The sequence below is a fragment of the Sminthopsis crassicaudata genome, chromosome 4 (assembly GCF_048593235.1).
Source record: "Sminthopsis crassicaudata isolate SCR6 chromosome 4, ASM4859323v1, whole genome shotgun sequence".
In the NCBI taxonomy this organism is placed as follows: domain Eukaryota; kingdom Metazoa; phylum Chordata; class Mammalia; order Dasyuromorphia; family Dasyuridae; genus Sminthopsis; species Sminthopsis crassicaudata.
This window is the reverse complement of record NC_133620.1, coordinates 469,951,871-469,979,562: the sequence shown is the minus strand read 5'-3', so window position 1 is coordinate 469,979,562 and position 27,692 is coordinate 469,951,871. Positions and strand designations below refer to the sequence as shown.

Genomic DNA, 27,692 nt, shown 5'->3' with positions numbered 1-27,692 from the left:
GCTGGGAGTGGGGGGAGAAGAGACACTAGTGACTAGAGGAACCAGGAAAGGACTCAGTTCCAGAAGGAAGTACATTCTAGGAATTGGGAACAGCTTGGACAAAGGTGTGGAGGTAGGATATTGAGTGCCATATGTGAGGGATCCAGTTTGGTTGAATCAAAAGGCATGAAGAGTAACCTTAAGCACATTCTCTAAGTCTCGGTTTCCTCTGTGGCGTGAGGAGATTCTGAAGTTCCTTCTGCCCCCGGGTCCTAGGATCTGATTTTAGATTTTCATCTGTCTGTAATTATTATGCTTTGGAGAAGATGACCTGACCTTTGGCATCCGGGAATAAATGGACGCACTGTGCCTCCAGCAGGAAGGCTGAAAAGCTGCTTTTCGCAGCGTTCCCCTGGTACCGCTCTTGTTTATGCTGCTCTTTCTCTCGGCCCATCCCTCTTTTCCACTGTTGGTGAAGAAGTTGGCCAGAGCGGCTCCTGCCTAAGTCATCACAAAATCTGAATTAGTGATGCTGGAATGAATGAGCCTCTATTCTGCCTGGGATCGGTCTTCTGGAGCTTAAAAACCAGCCCCACTTCTTTTTCCTTGAATTTGACTAATCCCTGATCCAGGGAGAAAGGAGTTGGGGATGGGAGATTTTTTTCTAGTTCCCATTTCTCACTCACTGGAAGGTTTGCAATAGCTTCATGGGCAAGTACCCATTTTAGACATGAGCAAACTGAGGCTCAAAGGGGCAAGAAAAATATTTCTCTTTTTGCCACTTTTTCTAGTCAGTTTTTATCCTCTTCATCATGTCCTTATGTGTACAGTGCTCTCACTGATCCCTAAACTTCCTTTCTTCACTCAGTAAACATTTATTAAGTACCCACTGAATGCAAATCACTGCTTACATTGGGCTTTCTTCACTCAGTAAACATTTATTAAGTACCCACTGAATGCAAATCACTGCTTACATTGGGAAGTGATAAGTCCAAATCAGCCAAGAGTTGACTTAATCATTGATATCCCAAAAAAAAAAAAATGGATGAAAAATGTTCAGTGTTCCGATTGTGACATGTGGTTGGGTAGATATTCTAGGTATTCATCAGTACAGACCTCTGGGACAGGCCTTCCAATGGACAAGTAGGCCCAGAATTAAACAAGAGGAGAGCCTGGACTAGATCACCTTTAGGAGGTTACAAAGCTCCCAAGCTTCTCTTCCCCAGGCCCCTCTTTTCCCACTAGAGTTGGCACATGGGACATAGCTGTTTCTGAGGAATGAAAAATGAGGATGAAAAGAGAGACAAGGAGGAGCATAATTAATATGTAACCTATAGCCAGGAAGCTACTTTGAAGAAGCTGAGTAAAGGAATAAAAATAGGAGAAATGTAGGAATGAACAATGGGTAGGTAGGTATGTGTTTAACAATCAGATCCCTAGGTAGGGGAGGAAGACATGTGCACACAACCTACTTTAAAATTTAATCTACATTATCTCCATTATTTTCTTAAGTCAGACAATTAACAGAATAATCAAAAGGATAACGCAAGCCCTGACTTATAAGCTTTGCTGGTTTTTAAATATTGATACTGAAAATTTTACAATCGGCTTTCTAGATCAGTCTTTACTGCCTCAAGCATCCTCTTGAATGAACAAGGACATGGGCTGGGCTCTTTTGGGGAGTGAGTGACATCAGGCAGAGTTCATTTGATAAAGAATTGAGGAAGACCCTCAGAACCTTGGACAGGTCCCTAGTGCTTCACTTATGGGAGGCCATGGATTGCTGGGTTGCAATCTGTATTAGTGGAGGGACTAACAACACCCGTACAGACTATAGTTCCATTGGTGTCCATGCTAGGGATGGGGAATACAAAAACAAAAGTGAAAATGATACCTGCCCTCAAGGAGATTCCATTCTATTGGTTGAAACATGTTGTCATGTCCAATCGTTTCAATTTTGTCCAACTCTTTGTGACCCCGTTTGGGATTTTCTTGGCAGGAAGATTGGAGTGGTTTTCCATTTCCTTCTTCAGCTCATTTGACAGATAAGGAAACTGAGGCAAACAGGGTGAAGTCACTTGCCCAGGATCACACAGCTGGGAAGTGTCTGAGGCTGGATTTGAACTCGGGATGGTGAGTTTTCCTGACTCCAGATCCCGTGCTCTCTCCACTGTATCACCTAGCTGCCCTAACATATGTCAATAAATAATTAAGGACAATGTAATTTCAGGCTGAGACTAGGGGGGGAGCACAAATCAGGTCGGGGCTATGGATTATAGGAGCCGGCACATGAGATGACCCATAAAGGAAACTGAGGGTTCTGAGAGGTAGAGATGAGGAGTGAGGGTCTTTCTGGCAGTGGCCACAGCCCATAGAGCGGCAAAGAAATTGGATATGGGCTGCTGTCGGTGAGGGGGAAGCCTGGCTCTTCTGGATCTGATATTTCACGGTCCGTGGTAGAACAGGGTCTCCTCTTTCTAACCTATCCGTCCAGCAGACATTGGGGATGTCCTTCACCCCTTGGCAAGCGGGTTCTGAGCCAACGGCTTGGCTCGGAGGCAGGAGCTCATTTTTGCTGCTTCCAGTCCTACACTAAGACAAAGTGACGTAAAAGAATGAACCTGAATTGCGATTTCTCTCACGAACTTTTGTTCTGTTTGCATCCACCGTGAGTCTAAAGCTGGCGGGGACGCCTTCTTGTTCCGGGCTTTTTAAGCTGGGCCCATGAAGAGTCTTTTGGGCTCTGATTCTGTTTATATTTTCTTTTTTGATGGGAATAGAGTGGAAAGACATGGATTGAATCTCACAGCACCATCACCACGCCCGCGAACCCCTTCTCTGGACCTCAGTTTTCTCGTTTGGCAGACGGGATGGGGCTGGACTAAGGAGCCTCCCCTGTCCCTTTTAACTCTGTCCTGCGCCTTAGAGAATCACACTGCAGCAGAAATGCCCATCATGGGGATTTCCGGGTTACTAAAAATGGAAGCCGGCGAGTTGGCATCTGGGGGGGAGACTCGTTCTGCACGCGGCTCGGCCCATCTGGTTGGATTTCCATCCATTGGGGCTGCTTGGCTAAGCCATTGGCCATGGCTTGCTTGGGTTCAAACACTCACTGCTGTGGGGCAGGTTGGAGGGGCTCCAGGCATTCTGGGCTATCCGGGAAAGGGGGTGGAGGTTTTTGTTTGATGTTCCTGGGAGAAGGAGGCTGGGGCTGGGAAGGTCTTCACGGTTCTGGGTGGATTTTTGTGCACATCTAAGATTCCACGAGGGGCCGTGGCCGCTCAGCTTAGCTGGGCAGACCCAGAGCCTTCTCCCGGGGTAGCTGACAAGAGCCCGGCAGGGATCCCGAGCCATGAGGCCCGTAATGAGTAGTTTCAGGCTGAAATCCAGAACACGGGCACAGCTTGTGCTGGGGTGATGATGTGTGTGCACACACGTGTGTGGGCCCATGTGCGTGTGTGCACACGCGCCTCATATTCACTTCCACCCACTTTTCTCAGATACCTGCCACAAGTCAGGCACCGAGAGGGCTGAGCCAGGAGCCTGAAAGGCTTCAGCTCCATATTCCTTATATTGACTGAAAGGATTGTCAAGATCAGCTAATCTTAACTCCCCCATTTTACAGATGAGGAAACTAAGCCCCAGTAAAGGGTTCTATGGGTAGGAAGTAGCAGAGGCAGGATTTGAACTCTTGTCTATGAGCTTCAGAGTTAGCATTCCTTCCCCAGAGCCTCCCTGATGGAGGCTTGCGATGATCTATCAGCACACAGTGGCCACCCAGAACCTTGCTGGTGACCGAGACAGCTGGACGGAGCTGGGCCTCTAACCCAAGGTTCAGAACTTTTCTGTCTGTTTCTAAGGCCCTCTGGTGCTAAGGTGAACCTTCTCAGAGCCATGTCTTCAAATTTATAAAATAAAATATGGAAACATGCAAAGGAAACCAATTATTTTGAAATACAATGATTCAATGATGTATTTTTTTAAGTTCAGAAGCTCTGTTCAAAAAAGAGCAGAATAATGAGCTTTACTTCCCTTCCAAAAAAATAAATCTAATGGATAATTGCATTTTTCAGTCTGTGAGGTCCCGTATTTCAGAATGCTTGCAGAGCTTACCAGGGTGGGATGTTTACTGAGAGACAGGGGCACTCCAGGGCTGGGGCTCGGCCTTTGATATGTTTGTGGATTTTTGGTCCCAGGGTGGGAAGATGGGAAGTGAAGCCATGTGGCCCCAGGCACGTGTCAGAATGTGGCGCACGTGGTCTCAGACCCGTGCTTTCCTGAACCCGAGGCTGGCTCTTTAAGAATCGTCCTTATTTGAATTATGTTCTAATAATTATTATTCTAATTCCTTCTTTAAATTCTTTTTTAACTGACCAAATAGAAGGCCATCTGTAGACAGGTGGCAAAGGTGTGGAGACCAAGGGGTGTCCGTGGGGAGATGGGGGGCCCCAGATGGAGTCTGGGGGGCTGGCTGTCAAGGACTATGACCCAGCATGAGAGGTGAAGGAGGAAGACTAGAAACTCCTGAGATGATGAGGAAAACAAAACAACTGATGCAAGGATAGCAAGAATGGGAGCCAGAATAAGCCGGTAATGAAGCAGAAAGCCCAGTTGTGACCCAGGATAGGGAAGCGTCTTTCATTCTCTGTGCAGAAGGATGAGGGTCCAGTCTCGGGGACAGAATGGCCGATGCTACCCAGCCAATAGGGCATCTGAAGGGCTGGTATCTGCCATCACCCATTCATCTCTGGGGGCTCTCTGTTGTGCCAAGGGAGAGGGTTCAGTCTCATGGCGGTGTCTGTAGAAATGACCTTATAGTAAAAATGGAGACCATTTTTTCTTAAAGGAAGAACTTACTCTCCCTGGGGCAGAGACTTTTTATTTCCATCTTTGTGTGGCCAGCAAACAACATAGGAGACATAGGGATTATTATAAGACACATAGGGATTATTACAGATCATGTAGGAATTATTAGGTGATTTCAAGGCATCTCTTGGGTTGGGATGGATGGAGATTTGTTCAAAGTTAAAGAAACTCTTGTTAGTTTATTTTGCTCCAGTGTGGTATAAGCTCTCGGAAGGCAGAGATGGCTCCATTTTTGTCGCTGTTTCCCCAACAGTGAGCATCAAATTGACAATGCCCCTTAGTCAGTCAACTATTTCTTGAGCACCTACTGTGTGCTTGCTGCAGCAAGGGGAAGTGCAAGCCCCAAGGAGCTTCCTGTCTAACGGACTCGGCTTGTTGATTGATACTGAAACCAAGTCCAGACAATTGTGCTTTTTCCACTGAGTTTTGGTTCTTCCAGGATATAGGCCATGAATGGAACCAGACCACCCAGACAGAGCTGACTTTGGCTCTACTCTGGTCTTTGAAATTATTCCCACCACTGACATCTCCCCTCAGCCTGATTTTCTCTGGGACCCGGACGCGGTGGGCCTGGCTCATAGCTTCGAGCTTTGCCTAGAACAAAGCTTCTTAAACTGTGGGTGGCAACTCCGTACACCATATGGGGTCCCGGAAGTGAATGTGGAGATCAGGAAAAAATTGGCAACAGTAAAAGGTTTTCAATATTCTGCCAATATTTAATTCTTTATGTAAAAATAAACAAGAACCTCCTGTCTCATTAATATGCAAATTTGCTTTCATCTTTTATGAATGGTAAAATTATATGTATACAGGAGAATTATCTTAAAGTATTAAATTAATTTTTAAAATTAAAAATTAAATGAAAAAATATTTTTTTAAATCTTTTATGATTTATTATCAGTAAATGTTTGGTTTGTAGATCTATTTTGTAAGCCTATACACTTGGGGTTGCAGAAAACTTTCTCAGGCAAAAAGGGTTCATGAGTGGAAAAAGTTTAAGAAGCCCTGCTCTAGAAGATCCTTTAATCTGGAAAGAAAAACCCTCAATAGATTGTAAGCTTCTTAGGGCAGGGACCCCTTTTTTATTTTTTTAATCTTTATAACTCAAAGACAGAACACAGTGCCTAGTGGGTGTTTAACAAATGTTTTCTGAAACCCAGCTCTGCTCCTGGCTATCTAGACAAGTCGCTTAGTCTCTTTGGTCTCAGTTTTCTCATCTGGAAAATGGGGGCAAAAATACTGGTGCAATCTCACAGGGTGTTATAGACCTTAAAGCACGTATAAGTAGGAACAGAAGGCCCTGGGGTTAGAGACAAAAAATTGGCCAGTACTAGCCCTGAAGGAGCTTATATTGCCCTAGAAGTCAGGGAAATAAAAGGAAGGAACATTTATGCAGCCCCTACTATGTGCCTAGCACTCCTCACAGCAACTCTAGGATGTAGGTCGTATTATTATTGGCTTCTTTTTGCAGAGGAGGAAACTGAGGCAACCAGAGGTTAAATGACTTGCTCTTGACCTTTCCCAGCCAGAGGGTGACACAGGAGATCCAAAATTCTGACTCGGTCACTTGAAAATGCTCGTTTCAAAGTAGCGCCACAACTCCCTTTCATCTCCTCTCCATTGTTCCTTTTCCCTAGTAACGATTTCCCCTCTTTCCAGGACTCTTGTATCAGGAATACCGCGACAAGTCCACGCTTCAAGAGATCGAGACCAGGAGGCTGCAGGACGCCGAGGTCCAGGTGGACACGGATGAGTCGCCTGGCAGTGAGGAGACCCCACCGGAGGAGGAGCCCGCCAGCTCCCCCGAGAAGAAGCCGTTGCCCCAGATCTGCCTCCTCAACAATGCCAACTCCAGGTTCAACCTCTGGCAGGACCTCCCGGAGATCAGGAGCAGCGGCGTCCTGGACATCCTGCAGCCCGACGAGATCCGGCTCCAGGAGGTGAGTGGGGGCCGGCAAGAGGCCCTCAGCCCCGGCCTTGAGCCTTCCCTGGGTGATGCTGTGGCAGAAAGGGGTCTTAAAGGCAACTGGTGCAGCCCTAATGTTGCAAGGGGGAAATGGAGGAACAGAAAGAGGAGACCTGCCGGAGATCTTCCAGCCACTAGCTGGCAGAACCAGGATTTGAACCCATGTTGGCAGGGAAGCTCAGGGGTCATCTAGGTCAACCTTCTTGTTCTATTTATTTTTAATTTTAGGGAGGCAGTTGGGGTAAAGTGCCCTATCCATTGTCATATGTCTATTAAGTATCTGAGATTGGATTTGAACTCCAGAGCCTGTGCTCTGCGCACTATGTCACCGTCCAATGGCTCCTCTTCTTGTTATATAAACGAGGAAACTGAAGCCCAGGGAGGGCAAGGGGGGAAGTACATGGCATTTGAACCTGGATCCTTGGTCTCCAAGGCCAGAGTCCTTTCCGTCGCACCACCCTCATTCAATGTTCAGTCAGTAGAATAAAAGATAAGTTTCTGATTCTGGCATTCACAAGTGCTGGTCGTATGAAGGAAAAAAATTATTCCTCTCCTTGGGAAAGGAGAACATAAATGTTTGGGAAAGCACAACATAAATGCAAATGGCTGTGAGGTGAAGGAAGACTGAGGCAGGACAGTGCCGTGACAACCGACTGGGTTTGTGGAAATCTTTGCAGGGATCCCAGCCGTGGAAGCAGCCCCCAATGATCCTCTGCTGGGCAGATCCCCCGTGAAGCTTCCTTGGTTCCTTCCCAAGCAAAGTGATTTTTCTCCACCATTGATTTCTTTGTACTTATTTGTACTTAATGTGATCTCCCTTGTATCATGGACAGATGGCTGAGATAGGGCAATAGATGGATAGTTGAATGGCTGGAGGGACAGATGGATGACAGATGGATGACGGATGGATGGCTATTTGGATGGACAGCTGGATGACAGTTGGACGGATGGATGGATGATGTTCCTCCTTTCCCTCTTACTTTCCTACTATTAAATTGTGTCTGGCACATAGTATGTAATCAATGCTTGTGGATTGATTGTGAATCTTTTGAGTTCAGAGTCAGTGTTGTATCTATTTTTGGGACCCCTTAGTTTCTATGTAGGAAATATATGATGCCTAATCAATGTCTTTTTTTGGGAAGTTATTCATATTAACAAACTATTATCATTTTATAGGAATATAGAACCACACATCAAGAGCTGAAGGGACCTTAGAGCTTATCACGTCTGACCCATTTTATAGATGAGGAGACTGAGATAGGTCACACAGCTGTCTGCGGTAGGATTTGAACATTGCTCCACATCAGCGTTCTGTACATTGTAGCCCATCTCCCTAGTCCCTAGATGTAAGCTTTCTTCCAGGCCTCATTCACGAGCGAGCATCCTTGCCTAGGATGTTGGTACCTCCCTAGGTCATGGGTCCCTTTCCTTCATCAGGGAAGACCAGACTCCACCAAATGCACACCCCTTAAAGGAAGGCCCATTCCCTTTTCTGTCCCGTGTCCCTGGTGCCTAGCATCGTGCCCGGGGTGTTGAGAACGGAAGAAACTAGGATCCCCAGCATATGGCCTGTTGTGACCTACTTCTGAAATGTTTCTGAAAAGACATTTATAAATATATCATCTCAACGTCTATATATAATTAGAAACTGTACTTATACCACAACGGCACTCAGCTTAAACATGGCTTACGTGAGGATTTACTGTGTGGGTTTCTTTTCAAAAGAAGCTGTTTACTCCTTTGGGACATTTATCTGTGACCGGCCGGGAGCAGGGGCCTCTTTTGGGGCCCTAGAATTTCAGCAGATCCGTGGCATCCCGTTTGTGGGAAAACCAGCCTCTGGAAGGCTGGGAGAAGAGGGCTGTGCAAGAATGGCTTGGATTGGAGCGAGAGCAGGCCCTTGGGTTCCTCCAAGCTCGCCCCTTCGTTAGTGACTGCTTCCCCTCCATGGGGATCCCACTCCATAAACCCCTTCCCGTGGAAGAAACTCTGTCTGCCGCATGGGAATGCTTGGATTCTTACCAGACTCCTTCCCATGATTCCATGAATCTGGCATTTCACCAGCATGGGCGTTCACTCGGGGGATGGAGAGCACAACCTATCTTCTGTCATTATCTTCCACGTCATCTCATAAATTCCCCAAGGGAGTCAGCCCAAAAGGCATGAGGGCCCACCAAGAGCACTAGTCCATATGGTCATGCTTCTCACCCGCCATTTGGCCCATAGTAAGTAGAACCTTAACAATTGCTTATTTGTTTGTTGGAGGGTGCAGACTGCTCCCATCCCACCTGTATCTCTGTGCTCCGAGTAATCCCCTTTTCATCCGGCCCACCATTTCTCTACCATCTACACTCAGCCCTTTTCTCTCCACCGGCACAAACTTGGGCTTTGATAGGGAAGCCGTTCCTTTATCTTGCTGAGAGTCAGGTCTCCATGACTCTTGTCAGCCATCACCATGCCATGCTGATTCATGGGTTTCATCCCTCCTTTCTAGAACTCCTTAGGGGCCATCTTCCCCCATTAGAATATGGTAGTGGCTGTTTGCTTGCTTGATTTGTATCCCCAATGTTTAGTTCCTTGCATGATATATACAGTAGGTGCTAAATAAATGCTCTATCTAATTCCTCACAGCCTTCTGTGTGCCATGGGTCCCGGTCATCCAGTATCATCTACAAAATATTGGTATTAAAAAGATGAACCTTTTTAGGGGTCATTAAAAGAGCTTTGGGCCTCCCACTTCTTGTTTACTTTTGAGTTGGGCTCCTGCCTTTGACAATATTGGTCTTCTATAGCTGTACACATTTATCTGTGCGTATTTATACATCCACATGCATATTTATACATACATGCACATAAGATTTGGGGGTCAGGCTGTCGTCTGTGGGTCATCCATCTAACCCGACGTGGGCTTTCTTAGAGAAATGAGCAATCTAGAAAGAAGCCGGCACGGTCATGTGGAGGGGAGGAGGGAGAGGGAACTGGGGCGTAGCTCCTGAGTGTTCTAGTGGGATCCTTGCTGGCTCAGGAGAAAGTGAGAAAAGCGTGGCAGTGGAAGCCCACTCATCACAAACTTATAGACTCCAATATCCGAGAGCACCCCCTCTCAGGTTACTCTTCAGGACCTCAAGGCTGGGAGAGATCACCCAGGTGGTAGAGTTGGCATCCAAGTGAGAGTCCCATGACTTCAAGGTCATGCTCCCAGTTCAACTCTCCTTGCTTGGATGGGGCAGGGGAAATGGGCAAACCTTACCCCAGCTGGGCACACAAAAAGGGGTGCCAACCTGCCTCCCTGACTGGGGCCATGGGAGTACTATTTATGCACTCTTCACTTCTCTTCTCTAGCGATATTCCTGGCCCACCATCTTTGCTGGAGCTTCTCATCTTTGGCTCTCATTTGGCCCCTGGAGAGACATACATTAAGCCTAATCTTCCTTCCCATTGCTCTGCGGTCCTGTAGAGCTTGTAATGAGCTAAAGCCTGTTAATTCTTTTACCCGAGAGCCCCTGCCTAAGCAAACCTCCCCCGGCCTCTCCTTATACAATTGCCTTTATTTTCCCCCAACCTGAACGCAGTTTTACATCTTGCCTGGTGGGAGCTGGCCCAGTCTGACCTTGGTTATCTTGTTTCTGTGGCTGAGCACATTAGCAGTCTCTCCTAGTTTCCTGTCCTCTGCAGATTTGATAAGCGAGTTGCTGATGGCTCTGGTGAAATCAGAAATGTTGAGCAGGAATGGGTCAAAGTTGAAGGCCACCAGAGACCACTTTCCTCCTCACCAGGAATCCATTGGGCCGTTTGAGTCCAGCTGGCCGAGCAGCTCAGCTCAAGTAACTCTTGATTCACGTCTCTGAGTCTTGTCCAGTAAAATGCCATTAGCGCTTTGGTCCAATTTTTATTGAACTCAATATATTCTAGATCTAAGACAGCAATTCTCAAACGCTTTGATCTCAGGACCCCTTTATACTCATAAACATTATTGTTATGACCAAAGACCATTTGTTTTTATGACTTGTATCTGTCAAGATTTTAGAAATGAAAACATCCAAGTATTAGTGTGCAAATAGTTTTGACCCTGTGTATCCCCTGAAAAGGTCTCAGAGACCCATGGGGTTCCCCAAGCACACTTGGAGAACCACTGGTCTATAGTATTCCTCTAACCTATGTTCTGGTAACTGGGCCAAAAAAAATAATGAACTGATGTAGCATGACTTAATAAGTATTTATTAAGCTCCTACTATATGCCAGGCACTGGACTGAATGTTGGAGATACAAAGAACCCAGTCGTTCCTGCCCTAGACTTTGCATTCTAATCTGGTCTAGAACTTTGGCCCAAATGGATGTCAATAAGTCTATAATCTATAATGAGTCTATAATCTATGGATCTGAGAAAAGATCCTAGATCTTGAGCTAGATGTCTTGGAGGCCAACTGGCTAATTTTACAAAAAATGAAACTGAGACTGAAAAGATTAAAGTTTTGTGCCTAAGATCATATGAAAGGAGGATTCCAATCTGTTGTCTGACTCAAGCCTCTTTCTGCAGCATCTTCCCTCTTGAAGATAGGGTCAGTATTTTACTGGTCCCTCTCTTCTGGCATCTCCTCACTTCTTGAAGACTCCCCAGAGATAAACAAGAAGTGATCTCAGTGCCCTGCTCTGAAATCTACGTTGCGCAGGGGAGCTGAACTGTTATAGAAGATCCGACAAGCTCAGAATATCTATTGCCTTCATTATTCTCAGCTTCACCTCCCTCTTAAGCATACCTCCTTCCCCTTTTCAGTCTGAACAACATTTTCCTTGGCAGAGAAAATGGGAGAAAGAGAAAAAACTAACAACCTGTCTTTCCCCTTCTATTCTTGCCCAAAGGCACTTCTGTGTGCTTGTCCCATAAGGCTGGTGGCTTTCTTTTCATACAGGAAAAAACCACCTCTGCCCCTGCCATCTTGCTTGCTTTTGAACCAAATACTGGTGGCCGGGTTCCAGTTATGTGTCCCGTCCTACTCGAACCCAGGGATTCATGGGAAATTAAGCCAACTGCATTGTGTGAAAATCTCAAATTCACTGTTTCATATGATTTCAATGACCTTCTTTATAGTTTCCAATCTTCTTTGCAATTAGTTACTTTTCCCTTTGTAAAGGGCTGAAACTCTTGAGTTGATGCACTGATGTCGGACAACCAAGCACTTAAGACTAATTATTGATTGGACAATACTCTATTAGCATATGCTTGGAAAATGGCCCTTCCCACTATTCTGTGCTAGCTCCATAATTGGTGTATACAGAGAATTGTAAGAGGGACTAGAGGGTGGAGTAAGACAAGCCAGTCACTTCTGAGCGGATGCGTCCATCCAATTCACTTCTACCCCTAAAGTCCAAGAATAAAGACCAAGGAAATTTGCTTATCCTGACTCCAGCTGATTCTAAGGTAAGCAGGGTGCTAACTCATCATCCCTTTCTTTGCCATACCCAGTCTCTTTTGTGATATTAGTTTGCAATCCTATCTGGACATTTTCCCCTAAGCCTCCATTTTCAGTAGGATCTTCTTGTAGGCGATGCTCCTTCCAAATGTGTCTCATGAATTTTACTCCATCTCTGGGATGAGAATCCATCTTTTTGATGTTTTGAGTTATTCTGGGCAGCTAGCTGCCAAGTGGATATAGAATGTCAGGCATGGAAGCAGGAAGACTAATCTTCACAAGCTCAAATGTAGCCCCAGACACTTACTAACTGTGTGACTTTGGACAAGTCACTTAACCCTATTTGTTTCAGTTCCTTTATCTGTAAAATAAGCAAGAGAAGGAAATGGCAAAACCACTCTAGTATCTTTGCCAAGAAAACCCCAAGATGGGTCACAAAGAATCAGATACAATTGAAGTGACTGAACGATGACACCATTTCTCAACACCATCTTTGTAGCCAGCTGGTCACGTCTCCTATTCTCACTTCTCTTCTGAGGTTCCAACCTTCAAGGGAAGGGAGGGGTGGAAGGCTCCATGTGTTCCATATTCTTTATTTATGCACCCATAATTCCAGAATCCCAAGAGAACTTCTCTAGCTTTCTTCTAGAAATGCCTTTTGTTCCCAAGACCAGCATAACCCAGAGTTCATTGTGTCTTTACAGTCTTGGCTGATTTTCTCTCCCAGTTTGCTTGCACATCTCCTAGTTGACCATGACTGGTCTGTCTCAGGCTGCCATCACAAAGTGCTGAAATCACCACCCTCCATTAGTTTCTCTGCCAAGAAAACCTCAAGAGGGGTCTCGAAGGATCAGTATAATTGAAATGGCTGATAGAGAAGATAGTACCCCTCCCCATAAAGCTTGCAATCCAATAGAGATAAGGAATGTTCACCATGATGCTAGGTAGGGTTGGTAAGAGTCTGGGAGATCTGAAGTTGTGTTACTTAGAGAAAGAAAATATTCCCTATATCTGGAGAATCTGGCAACTCTCAATTAAAGAGGTGGAACTGGAGCTGGCCCAGAAAGAATGGGTCAGAATTGGAGGGTACCACTATCCTTCCAGTCTCCCTCCATGTCGTCCTCCACTTTTCACTCTCCCCCATTGTTGACCTCCTTTGGGCTGCCCATTCTTATCATTCACACCCTGCAGCATCTCTAGTATCTATCCCCTTCCCTCTACTTACATGGTCTCCACTCTAGTTCAGGCCTTTGCCACACCCTCCTGGATGGAGCACCAAGGTCAGCTCCATGTGTTGGGCCTCATGAACAATTTTGTAAGTTAACTACCAAGAGGATTCTGTGAATGTCTTTGTCCAGTGTACAGAGAGAGGAAAATATGACTCTGCTTCTGACACGATGCTGAGAAATCTCAGTCCCCCAAGGGGATGCTAATGGCTGGTTTTTAATTATCCTGACATCTGTTAAGCATTAAACATATAATGCCTAATAATGACTCATCACCCATGGTCTTAAATGAGCAGATTGCCTCCTTAGTGACTGTTAATGATACAAACAGCAAAACAAGTGAAAGATATTATTCAGGCTTGTTCTTCATCAACTAAATGATAGCTGTAAAAAGGAGGGAGATAACTCAGGGAGTTCTGGGAATCATTCAGAGGTAGTGACCATGTTTCATTCTTCTTTTTTTTTCAATGTAAAACATGTCTTTATTAGTCATTTGTAAAAAGAAGACTTGAAGAAAAGTGAGGGAAATGAAAGATAGTGAAAAATGATACGATTCAGTTTGTATTCAATTAATATCAGTTCTTTTTCTAGAAATGAATTGTATGCTTCATCATGAGTCCGTTGGAGTTGTCTTGGGTCACTGTATTGCTAAGAATAGCTAAGTCATTCACAGTTCTTTATTGAAAAATATGCACAATGTTTTGGTTCTGTTCACTTCACTATGCATCAGTTCATGTAAGTCTTTCCGATTTTTCTGAAATCATTCTGCTTGTCATTTCTTATGGCACAATAATATTCCATTATATTGCATACCACAGCTTGTCTAGCCATTCCTCAATTAATGGGCATCCCTTTGATTTCCAGTTCTTAGCCACCATGAAACAAGAGTTGCTATAAATATTTTTGTACAAATAGGTCCTATTTCCTTTTCTTCATGTCTTTGGGATAGAGACCTAGCAGTGATGTTGTTGGATCAAAGGGTATACAGCTTTATAGTCCTATGGGTGTAGTTCCAAATTGCTCTCCAGAATGATTGGATTAGTTCACAACTACTCAATAATGCATATTTTCCTTTTCCCCCCAGCATCGCCTCCAGCGTCCACCATTTTCTTTTTGTCCTATTAGTCCATGTGATAAGTGTAATGCTATGATTTGCATTTCTCTGATCAATAGTGATTTAGAGTATTTTTTAAATATGACTACAGATAGCTTTGATTTTTTTCATCTGAAACTGCCTGTTCATATCCTTCAACCCTTTACCAAAATGTCTATGGAGTCAAGAAGACAAGTTGAAATCTTGCCCCAGAGATTTACTAGCCATGTGACCTTTGCCTCTCTATGCCTCCTCTTTAAAATGAGGGGGCTGGACTCAGTGACATGGAAGATCCTTTTGCACTTGAAATCCCTGAACTCAGGAAACTTCCCTCACCTCCCTTAATCCCCTGGCTCTTTCTTGAGACCATTACTGCCCCTCCATTCTTCATCCTCCTCTGCCCATTTCCTTCTTCTTCTTTCAGAAGAGATTCTGGAAGAATTTTTGAGAATTTTTTTCCTTGGACAGGCTTAATCTAAAATTGGAGTCACGTTGAGGTGGTTGAGTTCAGATATTTCTTATCCCTGAAGTTTATAATGGAACTGAAAAGAATCCTCATGGTACTTATGCACACAAACTGCTATTTCTCCTAGTCTCAAGACTCTGGGGATTGAAGGATTCTTTAGGAGGGTATTTTTAGATTTCAAAAGGAAGGCTTGATTTGAAAAATACCTTTGGAGAACTCACTCAGGGGGCATTTATTGAGTGCTTTGTGTATGCAGGGCTCTGTGCAAGGTGCCATAGAAGATACAGAAATGACTAAAATGGGGTCATAGAATCCCCAAATTAAAAAGATTTCAGTGCCCTCTTCTTTCCATACTTAAGGAGGAGCCCCATGTATAATTACCCAACAAAGGGACATGTAATCTTTGTTAGAAAAACTTCTCTGATGACTATCTGTCATTAGTTTCAGGGCTGAAACCTTTTTGGCTTGGTAGGAATGGTCGAAATTTGTTCCCTATGTGGTGCAACCTTCAAGGACCTGGGCCATCTCCTTTTCACAAGGAAACTTCAGAAGCAAACCTTAGTGGAGGCAATAGAAGGCAATGCTACTTGAGAGCCACCAAAATCCTCTTGAATGTCTAGGAGAGTCGATGCTAATTCATAAAATGCAGATCAGCCTAAATGAGTATGTTTCTAGGATCAGAATTTAGCTCATGCATAAATAATTGGAAGCAGGGGACTGAAAAAAAATCCCATGAATAGAGGCACATACTGGAAAAGAAAAGCAGGGTAGGTATCAGTTAATCAGTGTTGTGGCAAAAACAGTCATCGAGAGCTGGGTTTGAAGCAATGAATTTTTGTGGAGCGGAAGTTTGGAAGGAGGGAACATCAGTGGCAACCTGATTAAGTATGGGGGGAACTGAATCCCTTGTTATAAGAAGCTATTGATCATTAGGAAACAGCTAGTCGAAAAACACAGGGAAAAGGATGTGACAAACCATTGCATGTTTACAATGAGAAGTGTTCAGGAAAACTAAGATTTAAGATGACTAATGATCTATAAATAGGTGACAGAGAAGAAGGATATTTTTGAGCTGAATGCTAGTATTAGAGCTTCAGTTTACCCATCATCCATCCATCTACCCATCTATCTATTTGTCTGTCCATCCATCCACTCATCCTTCCATCCATCCCTCTATCCAGCCATCCAGTTAATGAGCTCTCCCACTTGGATGCCTGCTGTCTTTCAGAGGCTCTCCTCCCCCTCTCAAAAAATACTGGAAAATCTGTGGCAGGTCCCTGATCCAACTCTAGCTTTGTTCTAATTCTTTCTTTTCTTTTAAAGCATTTTACTGACGTTCCTCTTAGATCATTGTCATTTCCCAATGAACCTTCCTTATGACAATAAGTATAGTTCAGGTGACTATGTCTGCAAACACCTGCCTCATTCTGCACCAAAAGTCTACTTCCTGTATCCCAGGAAGCTAGAAGCATGATTCACCAAGTCTTCTGGAGTCACAGTTGGTCATTGCAATGGAATGATCCCTGGGGCTGGAATCTGAAAAGCCTAGTTTCAATCCTATCTCAGCCTCTCACCCTGAGCATCACTTGACATCTGTGTGTCTCATTTTCCCCATCTATAAAATGAAGGCAATTTTAAGGTCCAATGGTTTTTAAGGCCCTTTCCATCTTTAAGTCTATGATCTTGTGAGTCTTTAAAAAAATTTCCCGGGGCTAGTCCTTAAGGAGCCGTCATTCTGCTGGAAGAACACGGTGCCATACTGTACACTATAAACTTACGGCAAGAAGCATAATGCTGAGTGCAATAGAGGCTAAGGAACAGCCCAAAGTGCTCTGGGAAAATGAACAGGAAAAGAACATGGATGGATGAAATAAAGTTTCATAAAGACTTAAGGAAAAGAAAATGTTGGGCTTAATTTCACCTCCATACATCAGTAAATAAGTAGTAAGTGCCTATTGTGTGCCTAGCACTTTAATGGATGCTCTGAGCATAAAAATGAAAATAAAGCAATCTCTGCCTTCAATAGTTTATATTCTATTGAAACAGAAGGGACAATGTGGACATAATTAATCGACAATCATTTATTAAGTGACTGCCCAGTACAGAGACAAAAATTAAATCATCTCTACTCTCCGAGAGCTTAGATTCCACTGGGGAGAAAAGTACATAATATAAGAGTGTATATAAAATATGGCACTTTGGGGTGGGGTGGGAGGAAGAGAGGGAATGAGGAGATGGAAGGAAATGGGTTTGGAATCAGAGAGGAAATAGTAAATATTTGATGACCACCCCAAGTAGAGTGTAAGCTCCTTGAGGGCAGGAGCCTTTTTCTCTTCAGGTCCTACCTAGTAATAATAAATGCTTAATAAATGATTTTTGATTGAACAGAATGAACATGGAAGGTAAAGTCAGGGCTGGTGTGCTACTGCATTCTCAACTCTGAGCCACCACCATGGAGACATGGCCCTAGTCTTGAATCATGGCCCTATTTTGTATCTAGCCATCTGACTAGGAGGCAGAGGAGAATGAAGAAGGGTTTTTGCCTCCATGTTCCCTTCTAGAGGAGAAATGTAAAGGACCCAGCATATAGACAGTAGCCTGGAGCTATGAAAGGACATAGGGCTTGGAGTCAGAGGCCCTGGGTTCAAATCTTAATTGTGACACTTATTTCCTCTGTGACTTGAGATAAGTCAATATACTTTTCTAGATCTCAGTTTCTTCATCTGAAAATAGAGAAGTAGGATCAGCTGTTCCTTTCAGTTCCAAATTTGTATCCTATGTCCTCATGGTTCATTTATTTTCAGGTTTTTTTCTTCTTTCCCTATTTTCCCTGGTATCCTGCTTAGCTCTTTAGATATTGTAGGTTAGGACAAAGGTTGCAGTTAAAGAGAGAAAAGTCACTTTAAAATAATATTTTCAGAAAAAAATATTTTTAGAAAAGTTCCAATGTATTTTGCACATTTTTTCAACCTTTGGCCAGATAGATTTTTACATCAATTATTTGTATGTATATATTCACATACAAATATCATGGTTTGTACATTTTTATTACTTAATATACAGAATGCACATTAATGTACATCAAATCTCTCTCCTATGCCAATCAGTCCCAGTCTTGTCTCGCATTTATCTGTATTAGTGAATTTGTTTTCCCACGTCCCCCCAACATTTGTCATTTTCCTCTTTTATCATCTTAGCTAATCTGTTGGTTGTGAAATGGTATCATAAAATCGTTTGAATTTGCATTCTCTAATTATTAGTGAGGACAGCTAGATGGCTTTAGATGGAGTGCCAAGGACTATAGTCAGAAAGATTCATCTTCCTGAGTTCAAATCTACCTTCAGACACTAGCTGTGTGAACCTGAGGATATCACTTAACCTTATTTGTCTCAGTTCCTCATTTGTAAAATGATCTGAAGAAGAAAATACAAATCATTCCAGTATCTTTGCTAAGAAAATTCAAAATAGAGTCATGAAGAATTAAATATGATTGAACAACAAAGAATTATTGGTGATTTAAGTATTTTTTCTTATAATTATTGATTTGGTTTTCTCCTCTCGAAACTACCTATCCAAATCCTTTAGCTAATTGTCAATTGGGAAATGATTCTTATTTTTGTAAATTTGATTTAATTACTTATATATTTCAGAAATAAGACCTTGATCAGAGAAATGTGCTGCAAAGATATTTTTCTCAGTTTCCCACTTTTCTTCTCATTTTAGCTACATTGGCTTTGTTTGTGCAAAAATGGTTTTCATTTTATACAAACACAATTACACATTTTATCTCCTATGAACCTCTGTTTCTTTAAAAAAACAATAATAGGGTTTTTTTTCAAAATTGATGCAAAGATAGTTTTCAATATTCACCCTTGAAAAACTTGTTTTCCAAAATTTTCTCCCTCCCTTTCCCCACTATTTCTCTAGTTATTTGGTTCTGTCTTTTGTGAAAATTTTCCTATAGTTGTATTCATATAGTTGCTGTGCACATCTTGGCAGGTAGACTTCCAAGTCTGGTACAATTCATAATCTTTTGGGTTTTTTTGTTTTTGCTGAGGCAATTGGGGTTAAATGCCTTGCCCAGGGTCACACAGCTAGGAAATTTTAAATATCTTTGAACTCAGGTCCTCCTGATTTCTGGGTTGGTGCTCTTTATACTACACCACCTCGCTGCCCCATCATAGTTATTTTTTAATGGAATTTATTTTTCTAGCTTTTCTTGCTGGGTTTTGTTGGTAATATACAGAAATGATGATTTGTGTGAAATTTTTTGTTGACTTTCTAGGATTCTTTCGGCAAACCATCATATCACTGGCAAAAAATGATAATTTTTGTTTCTTTGTTACCTATGCTTAGTCCTTCAATTTTTTCCCTTTGTTGCTATAGCTAGTATTTCTCTTGAACTCAGTTTTTGTCAAAGTTCTATGCACAGCTGAAAAAAAATGGTATGTTCCTTCCTATTCTTATTCAATATCTCCAGAGGTCTATACTAGCTAACTTTTCCAAAATTCTATTCATCTCTTTAATTTCCTCTTGTTTATTTTATAATTAGATCTAAGCAGAGTAAATTAAAATCCCCCCATTGATTAGTTTTCCCACTTATTTCCACTTATAATTCATTTAACTTTTTTAAAAGAATTTGAATGGTTTGCCATTTGGTAATACATTTTCATATTGTTATTAGTTAATTTTCTATGGTACCTTTTGGTAAAATATAATCTCTTTGTTTATCTCTTTTAATTAGATCTATTTTTTCTTTTGCTTTCTTTAACATCATGATTGCCATCCCTGCCTTTTTTAATTTCAACTAAAGTATAATTGAATTTGTTCCAATCCTTTATTTTAACTCTATGTATATTTTTCTGTCTCTGGTGTGTGTCCTCTTTCATTTTGCGAGTGAATCCATCCATTAACATTCATAGTATGATGATTAAGTATTTTCCTCTAGCCCATTGTCTTATAGTTATCCTTCAATTTTTCTAACCATGTCCCCTCCATAAGAATCTATTTATCTTCTGACCATTGCTTCTGATCTTACTTTACCCTTCTTGTTGTCCCTGCCTTTCTCTTATCTATTTTTTCTTCTACATCCCTGTTGGTAAGATGAATGTCTATGTTCAACTGTGTGTGTGTATTTATATTTTTCTTCTTGAACCAGCTCAGATGAGATGCTCATTCTCCCTTCATCCCCACTAACCCTGCTTGTGTATAAACTGTTTCATCAACTTATTTCCATGTGGCATGGAATAAGGCCTTTTGCCTTCTTGGCCCTGCATCTCCTTTGCCTGCTCGCCAGCTTTTCAACGTTCTTGTTAAACTGTGAGACCCTGAACAGAGTCCAGTATCAATTTGCCTCTGTTACTCCATCTTATCCACATCATAGTACAAAGCTTTTTGTTGATATTTCTTTAAAATTGAGTTACATTGTATTTTGATTTATGTATATGTTGTCTCCTCCATTTGAATATGAACTCCTTGAGGGGAGGGATTATTTTGGCTTTCTCTTTATATCCATAATACCTTTAAAAAAAATGCTCTGCACACAGCAAGCATTAAGTCTGTTGATTGGTTTACCAACCAGAGAGTTTAGTATCACTGTCATGAAAATAAAGAAGGTTAGTCTAGCCATTTCTCCTGGGAATTGTCTCCTCTTTGGAATCTGTTCTCATATCCCACCTTGATTCATTTATACTGATCATCTCACATTTCTGAAAGACACTTCCTTCTTCCCTTTTATAGAATCCTCTCCTTTTAACATACATTTCCAGCACCATCTTCTGAATGACCTTTTCTAATCCACCTCTCCCCAAAAGTCAATGCCCTCCCTCTCAATGATCTTGTATGTTACTATTCCCTATACTCAGTTATCCCTTCTCCATCACAGCTTTCCCCAGTGCAGTTTCAGTATATCACAGGTTGGCATAAGAAATTAAAAGAGAATTTTTTTGTGTGTGAGTTTTGCAGAAGCTGCAGATGATACATGAAGGACAGTAGATGACTTAGGAAAAGTTTAGAAACTCACAAATGCATAAAATATATGTGCAGTATTGTCTAATAGCAACATATTTTATATTTAATATCATAATAATTCAGACTAATCTAGCATGAAGGGAAGGTCATAAAGTTTTATGTGAATTTTCCAGATCATGGGAGCACTGGGTCCCTAATCCCTGTGATGTGGAAGGAATAATTGTATTTTTACTTCTTGTTCCTACCCTCCCCCATTAGAATCCTTTGTGAAGAGAGATTTGTTTCTTTCTTTCTACTTGCATTCCCAGTCGTAGTGAAAGACACATTTATTATACTAAACTCTCAGAATACAAAGAATGAAGAGGGGGTGAGACACTAAGCCTCCCCTTGAGGAGATTATATTCTAATGGTGGAGACTACAAGTAAACAACTAGGTGTATACAAGATTTTTTTTTTTTTTTTTTTTTTGAGGCTGGGGTTAAGTGACTTGCCCAGGGTCACACAGCCAGGAAGTGTTAAGTGTCTAAGACCAGATTTGAACTCGGGCCCTCCTGAATTCAGGGCTGGTGCTCTATCCACTGTGCCACCTAGCTGCCCCTATATACAAGATTGATACCAATGGGTGGAGGTGAGGGGAAGGAGAAGGCTTTATTAGTACTTTTGGATAGATTGCCTGATTGTATTAACAAAACCATTCCAGATTTCCTGTTGACTGCTCCTTTTCTAGATGTTTACTAGAATAATACCTTGAGTAATACCTGCTAGAATTTTGTCAGGACCTGTGTTCAAGCTCCTTGTCGAATGCTCCATTTTTTCCCCTTGATTGAAAATCAGGAAAACATTTGCCCTTCTTCAGCTCTGACTTACTTTTCCCCTCCTCCACGGACTTTCAAAGATTGTTGATAGCAGTCACTCCATCTCGTCCAGCCAGGATCCTGGGAGGCAGCTTGTCTGAGTCAAGTGACTTGAACCTGAAAAGCAGCCAGCAGTTCCTTACTATCTCCTTTCTTATCTTGGGCATGATCCAATTTTGTTCTGTCTTTTCTAGCACAAAGATCATTCTCCTTGAAAGGGCAAACAGAAACAAAACAGAGTCCAGCAGCTAGTCTCTCTGGGTGTAATTAGTTGTCAAAGTCCAACTTTTGTTAAGAATAGCTTTTCTTGGGCCTTCCTCTTGGGTGGCTGAAAATACTCTTTTTGTCTTAGCCTTCATTCCCATTAAGAGTGTTAATATTCCTGATGGTATTCTTACAGGAACATGCTATTTTTTGGGGGGAAGGAGGTTGTTTATTCTCATGATCACCTGCCTTTGCTTCTATCTTCTGTACAAATCTTTGAAGAACCTGAGTTGGTGAGTTCCCTGTGCGTCCACATTGGTCTCTTTGCTCATTTTTCCTCATCAAAATTGCTTCTCATTGTATCTTCAGATATTTCTTTTTTTTCTTCTTCAGATAGTTCTTATTATAAGATCATAGATTTCAAGCTGGAAAGGACCTTAGAGACCATTGAGTCCAATCCCAATGATGGGGTGAAATGGATTTTAGCAAAATACCATGTCCCTGGTAGCAAACCAGTCTCTTAGTGGGCCCAAGTGAGGAACAAGCTGACCTTGTGAAGATATCTGGTAGACATGTTGAGACGTGAGACACTCTGACAACATCAGGGTCCCCAGGATGGTGTCACAGGAATGGCGAAGAGCTTGCAAGCTCAGTTTGTCTGTGAGTTAAGGAGTAAAGATTGCTGACGCTGCCAACAATGGTCTAAGTTCCAAAAGAATTTCGCAAAGAACCAGGAGTGAGAAGATAAATTTATAGGAAAAGGAGGAAAAAATCAGCTGCTTCAAGTCAGTGGGATGCAAATTTTAGGGCTTAGATAAGGCAGATTTGAGGAGTGGTCTTGGTTGAGCAGTATTGAATTTGAGGGCTCAGATTGTAAAGTTCGGTATTACTGACCAACAGATTGTTATCTGACAGCCAGCACTGTTTGTGGCACTCCCAAAGCCAGGGAGCCTTAGGGTTCTTGCTGCACTCTCTACACCAGACAGAACTACCCTGCACGGATGCCCATGATTACCATGTACAATCTGGAGTTTAAGGATAAATGGCAACTCCCAGGGCTATCTGGTATAAAGGGGATGGCTGGGACCACCACCTGATGCATACAATTAGCAGTTAGCACATCCTGACTCCTTACCCATAGAAAGTCCCATCTTCCTCCCTTTTAATTGTGAGTCCATTAGGAACTTTGTTCACTTGTTAAAGTGTCATAGTAAAGCTTCGCTCCTTGACCTGGAGATGGTTTGAGCTGTGAATTCACTCTAGAGGACTCTCCACAGCCGTGACTTACTGGATCTCCTCCTTTTTGCTGCCCCATGTGAGGCTCAATTGTAAAGTACAGTCTAGTTCCCTAGAGGGCCTCAGGATCAGCCAAAGTCCAGATAAATCAAAGTCCTTGGTTTTTAAGGGGAGAAGTGAAGGAAGCAGACAAGCAGAATCCTGGATTTGGGAGTCCTGAATCACCAACTTTTCTCCTCCTTGTCCTGCCTCCAAGTGCTTCTCTGGCCCTTCTCCCTCCACCCTCCAATCCTTGCCTCCAATCTTAACACCAAGCATTCAGTAAGCACCAACAAGTGGAGAAGAACCATTTATCCAAACATATGCTAATAGAGTCATTGTCTCACATTATTAATTAGCTTTACCTGCTCTGTGTCTGCAGTTTCAGCCTTCTATACTCCATCTCCTTTTTGGACCTCATCACCCTCATTTTACAAATGAAGAATTTCAATGGCCAAAGTCACACAGGCAGCAAGGGGTATGGCTGGGGCTTCAAAGCCTGTCTCTGAAGTTCATTCTCACCCCTCAGGAGCTGATTTCCCTTCTAGAATTTTAGTTCACAGTTTCCTAAATATCCTTTCACTTTCTCACTCTGACATCTCTTCTCAAAATCTGGAAGGGACATGAAACCATTTTCTACTTACTTCTCTTTCACAGATGTTGATGCGTTGGGAGCTTATTGATATCCTTAGTTTTTTTTTTGTTTGTTTGTTTGTTTTTTGTTTTTGTTTTTATTTTTTTTTCTGTGGCAATTGGAGTTAAGTGATTTGCCCAAGGTCACACAGCTAGGCAGTGTTACGTGTCTGAGGCAGCATTTGAACTCAGGATATCCTGATTTCAGGGCTGGTGCTCTATCCATTGAGCCTTATCCTTAGATTTTTTAATGGCTAGGACAAAAGAATGAAGCCTATAGAGCTGACTCAAGAGGCAATGAGCCAGGGTCTTGAACATAGTGTTTCGAGAGTCTATGGAGGAAAATAGCCCAACACAAAGTGCTTTTTAAGAGCTATCTGGGGGGGAAGAGGAGGGTCCAAAAAGGCAGAGAATGGTGGTGTCCGTGGGAATCAATAATAATAAATAGATGAAGGTCAACATGTTATTCCTGCTTTTGGTGGTTTTTTTGTTTGTTTTTTTTTATCAAGAACACTGATCCCCTTGCAGTACAGGATCACAAGCAGTGTGATGAGGAGGGACTTGAAACTTGAGATAAGTAAAATATACTGAGAGTTTTAGCTCTTGATGAGGACATGGCAAATTATAAGTTCCAGGTTAGGGGGAAAACCCCCAAAATGTGATGGGTTCAGACCTTGTCAGTGACCTTTAAAATAGTCAATAAATATTTATTAAATGCTACTATCCTGGGCTAAGCTCTAGGGTCCTAAATAAGAAAAAAGAAAGAATCCCTGTCCTCAATCAAGGAGCTTATAGCTGAGGAGGAGGATGATTTGCAAAAAGAAGTGGTAATGTTGGAGCACAGGGGTTGAATCCCCCAAATATAGTGGGATTTCAGGCCAGTGGGGTCTCACAAGAATTTGTATGTTTAGACCGTCTCCAAATCAAGTGGCAAAAATTTTTTATTATATTATTGGCAGTGGGCTAGTGTAAAGGGCTGAAACTCTGAGTAGGTGCACTGGAGTCAGACAACTGAGCACTTAAGGCTAATTACCTGTTGGACAATACTCTATTAGCTTATGCTTAGAAAATGGCCCTTCCCATTATTCTGTGCTGGCTGGATCTTTTGGTGTATACAGAGAATTGTGGGAAGGATTAGGGGGTGGAGTAAGACAAGCCAGAGTCACTTTGGAGGAGGACAAAGAGAAGGGAGGTCGGTGGAGAGTTTTGTCTGTCCCCTTCACGTGTCACCAAGGACTTTTGCTTATCCTAACTCCTGCTGATTCGGAGGCTTCCAGGGGACTAACTCGGACTTCAAAGACTAATTCTAAAAGACCATTACCGAGAGGAAAGGCTTGGGGCTAGTTCCCTAGTGGAACTTAGCATTATCGCCCGACTCCCGACTCTAACCCTAATGAACAAGTGACTCTATAAAGCAGCCAAGTTCCTTATGCAGTAGTCACTCAGCCAATAAATCTCGGATGCGAGGAGAAAGTTTATTTGGTTCTCATGCGAAGTGGCCCTCACTCACCATATGGAGGGGTTCTGAATGCAGACAGAAGGGCAAGATAGAGGTTCCCTGATGCAACATGAACACCGCCCCCCTCCCCAGGCTCATCCTCATTGACTGAGAATGGATCTTACATTATCGGAAACTACTGAGAATGGGGAAGCCACACAGATTCAAATGGAAACAAAGACATTTCTTTGACTGACCCTGAGCTGGGTAGATAAGGACTGAGTCAGGCTGCTCTATGAATTGCTCCCCCTCCCTCTATCCTGGATTCGCCAATGTGGAAAGGCAGGGGAAATAGGAATCTGATCCCACAGCTTGATTAATTTATCATTTTCCTTTTGAAGAAATATCAAATTTTCCATTCAGCCATAATGAGAAGAAAGGCCCCAGAAGACAGAGTTCCTAGGAACTTGCTGCCATAAGGTGGCAGTTCCTAATGAACCTGCTATTGGGATGCTTGATAAGTGGGCTAAGTTCCCTAAGAAAATAGTGTAGAAGTGGATACCTGGAGGTTCTTTTACTGGAGAAAAATAACCTCAGAGTTGCCATTTCTAGCTTAGCCTGGATAACAGATAACAGAAATTGTGGAATCAAGATAATTCTGTCTATGCAAGGAATTCACAAAGAATTCAAAGGTAACAAAGGCCTGTCTTAGGAGGACACTGGGGCCCATTTCTAAGGACAAGATAAATCCTGTCAATGCCCCTCCCTGCTTTGCCTTTGGGAGTAGTTTGGCTTCCCCCATGTAACTCAAGCCCTCTCTTTTTAATATCCTTCCTCATGGTCCACCTAGCTATCAGGAACCTGGGTCTTTTGCTGGGGTCTGTTCACCCCATCGGTAAAGGGAAAGGGGGCAACAGGACTGCAAAAGGGTAAATTCTGTGCTGATTTTCAAGAAAGGGAAGAGGGGCATTTGTAATGCAGACTTTCCCTCCTGGTGCTCTGTGATTGGTCAGATTCTGAGAGTGGAACAATGGAAGTTCCCATCCTACCTCTGAGTTTACTGTGTCTTGGTCAAGCCTCTTGCCTCCCTGGGCCTTGGTCCTTTGGGTTCCCCACAAGGTTGGAGACCCCAGGACTCTCCCCAGGTGCGGTGTCAGCTCCCTAGCTACTTTCTATCTAGAGCGTCCCCCTCCCTGGGCCCAGGGGGATCCAGATCCCCAATCTCTTGGCCCTCCTCCTGCCCCTGAAACACATACTAGATGTTTTGACATTCCTGAGTCTTTCACAGCTGATAAGTTCTGGCAGACAGAAGGGGAAGAGGGGGAGGAGGGGAGGAGGGACAAAACCAAAGGTAAAGGTGAAAGGTAAAAACCTCCTTTCAGACCAGTTTGGTCAGAACTTCTGGGAGTGAAGGAGATGCCCCCCAGAGGTCCTCCCGCCTTTCCAGATCCCCTTTATTTGTTCTAAACTCTCCAGATCTGGAACTCTTTCTTTTTCCAATTGCATTCCCAGTGCCTGGCGCAGAGTAGTGTGGCCTTGGCCAGTCACTTTACTTGAGCCCCAGATTAAGTATTAATTGATAAACATGGATGATTTCCATCCGTAGTTCCAGGAGCCTTAAAGGTGACTGGGGCCATTCCATCTCTGGCTGTGGAGCAGAGACCTGAGTGGAGTTAAGAAATATGGAGGAATTTGAGAGATAAGGGGGGGACAATAAAGAGAAGTGAGGGGGGTCAGCTAACTGGCCCACTCGATAGAGGAGGGAGGACCTGAGATCAAATCCAGCTGAGACTTAACATTTCCTAGCTGTGTGACCCTGGGCAAGTCATAACCCCAGTTGCCTCCTACACTCACACAAGAAAGAGAAGTGAGGGAAGGTGGGGATCATCCGTCCTCTTCCTACCTTTCTCCCCATCCTGGTCCTACCACTGGAGGCCAAGTTTTGGCCATGGCCTAAGTAGCCACTGTAGGGAGATGAGGAACCAGAAGCTGAACTCGCCTCCGCTGAGGAAGCGTTAGATGCCTTGTAGATCCAACCCAATTGGGAACATCGGCAATGGGCCAGCCAAGAAAGGATGAGCTTCCTGAGTGAAAAAAGGGACGAATTAAAGAAACAGGGGCAAAGGAGATGGAGTTATCAGACTCCTGGTGGGCAGGAGTAGGGAAGAGAAGGGAGAGCAGGATGACCCCGAGGTCCGGAACGTGGACAGACTGGAAGGATGGGATGGCCCTGGACAGAAAAAGGCAAGGTCAGCAAAAGGGTGAAGGAGGGAATGAAATCTCAAAAGGGAATCATGGCTGCTGGTAGGGA

At 43.1% G+C, this 27,692-nt stretch overlaps 1 protein-coding gene across 3 annotated transcripts in view; it reads left to right on the top strand.

Moving 5' to 3' along the window:
* NGEF (neuronal guanine nucleotide exchange factor) overlaps positions 1-27,692 on the top strand; it is a 62,343-nt gene that overhangs the window by 11,344 nt on the left and 23,307 nt on the right. For all 3 annotated transcript variants that reach the window (XM_074264279.1, XM_074264278.1, XM_074264277.1), the window contains exon 3: positions 6,505-6,785. In XM_074264279.1, coding sequence (XP_074120380.1) covers positions 6,505-6,785 — 281 coding nt within the window. The remainder of the gene's footprint in view (positions 1-6,504; positions 6,786-27,692) is intronic.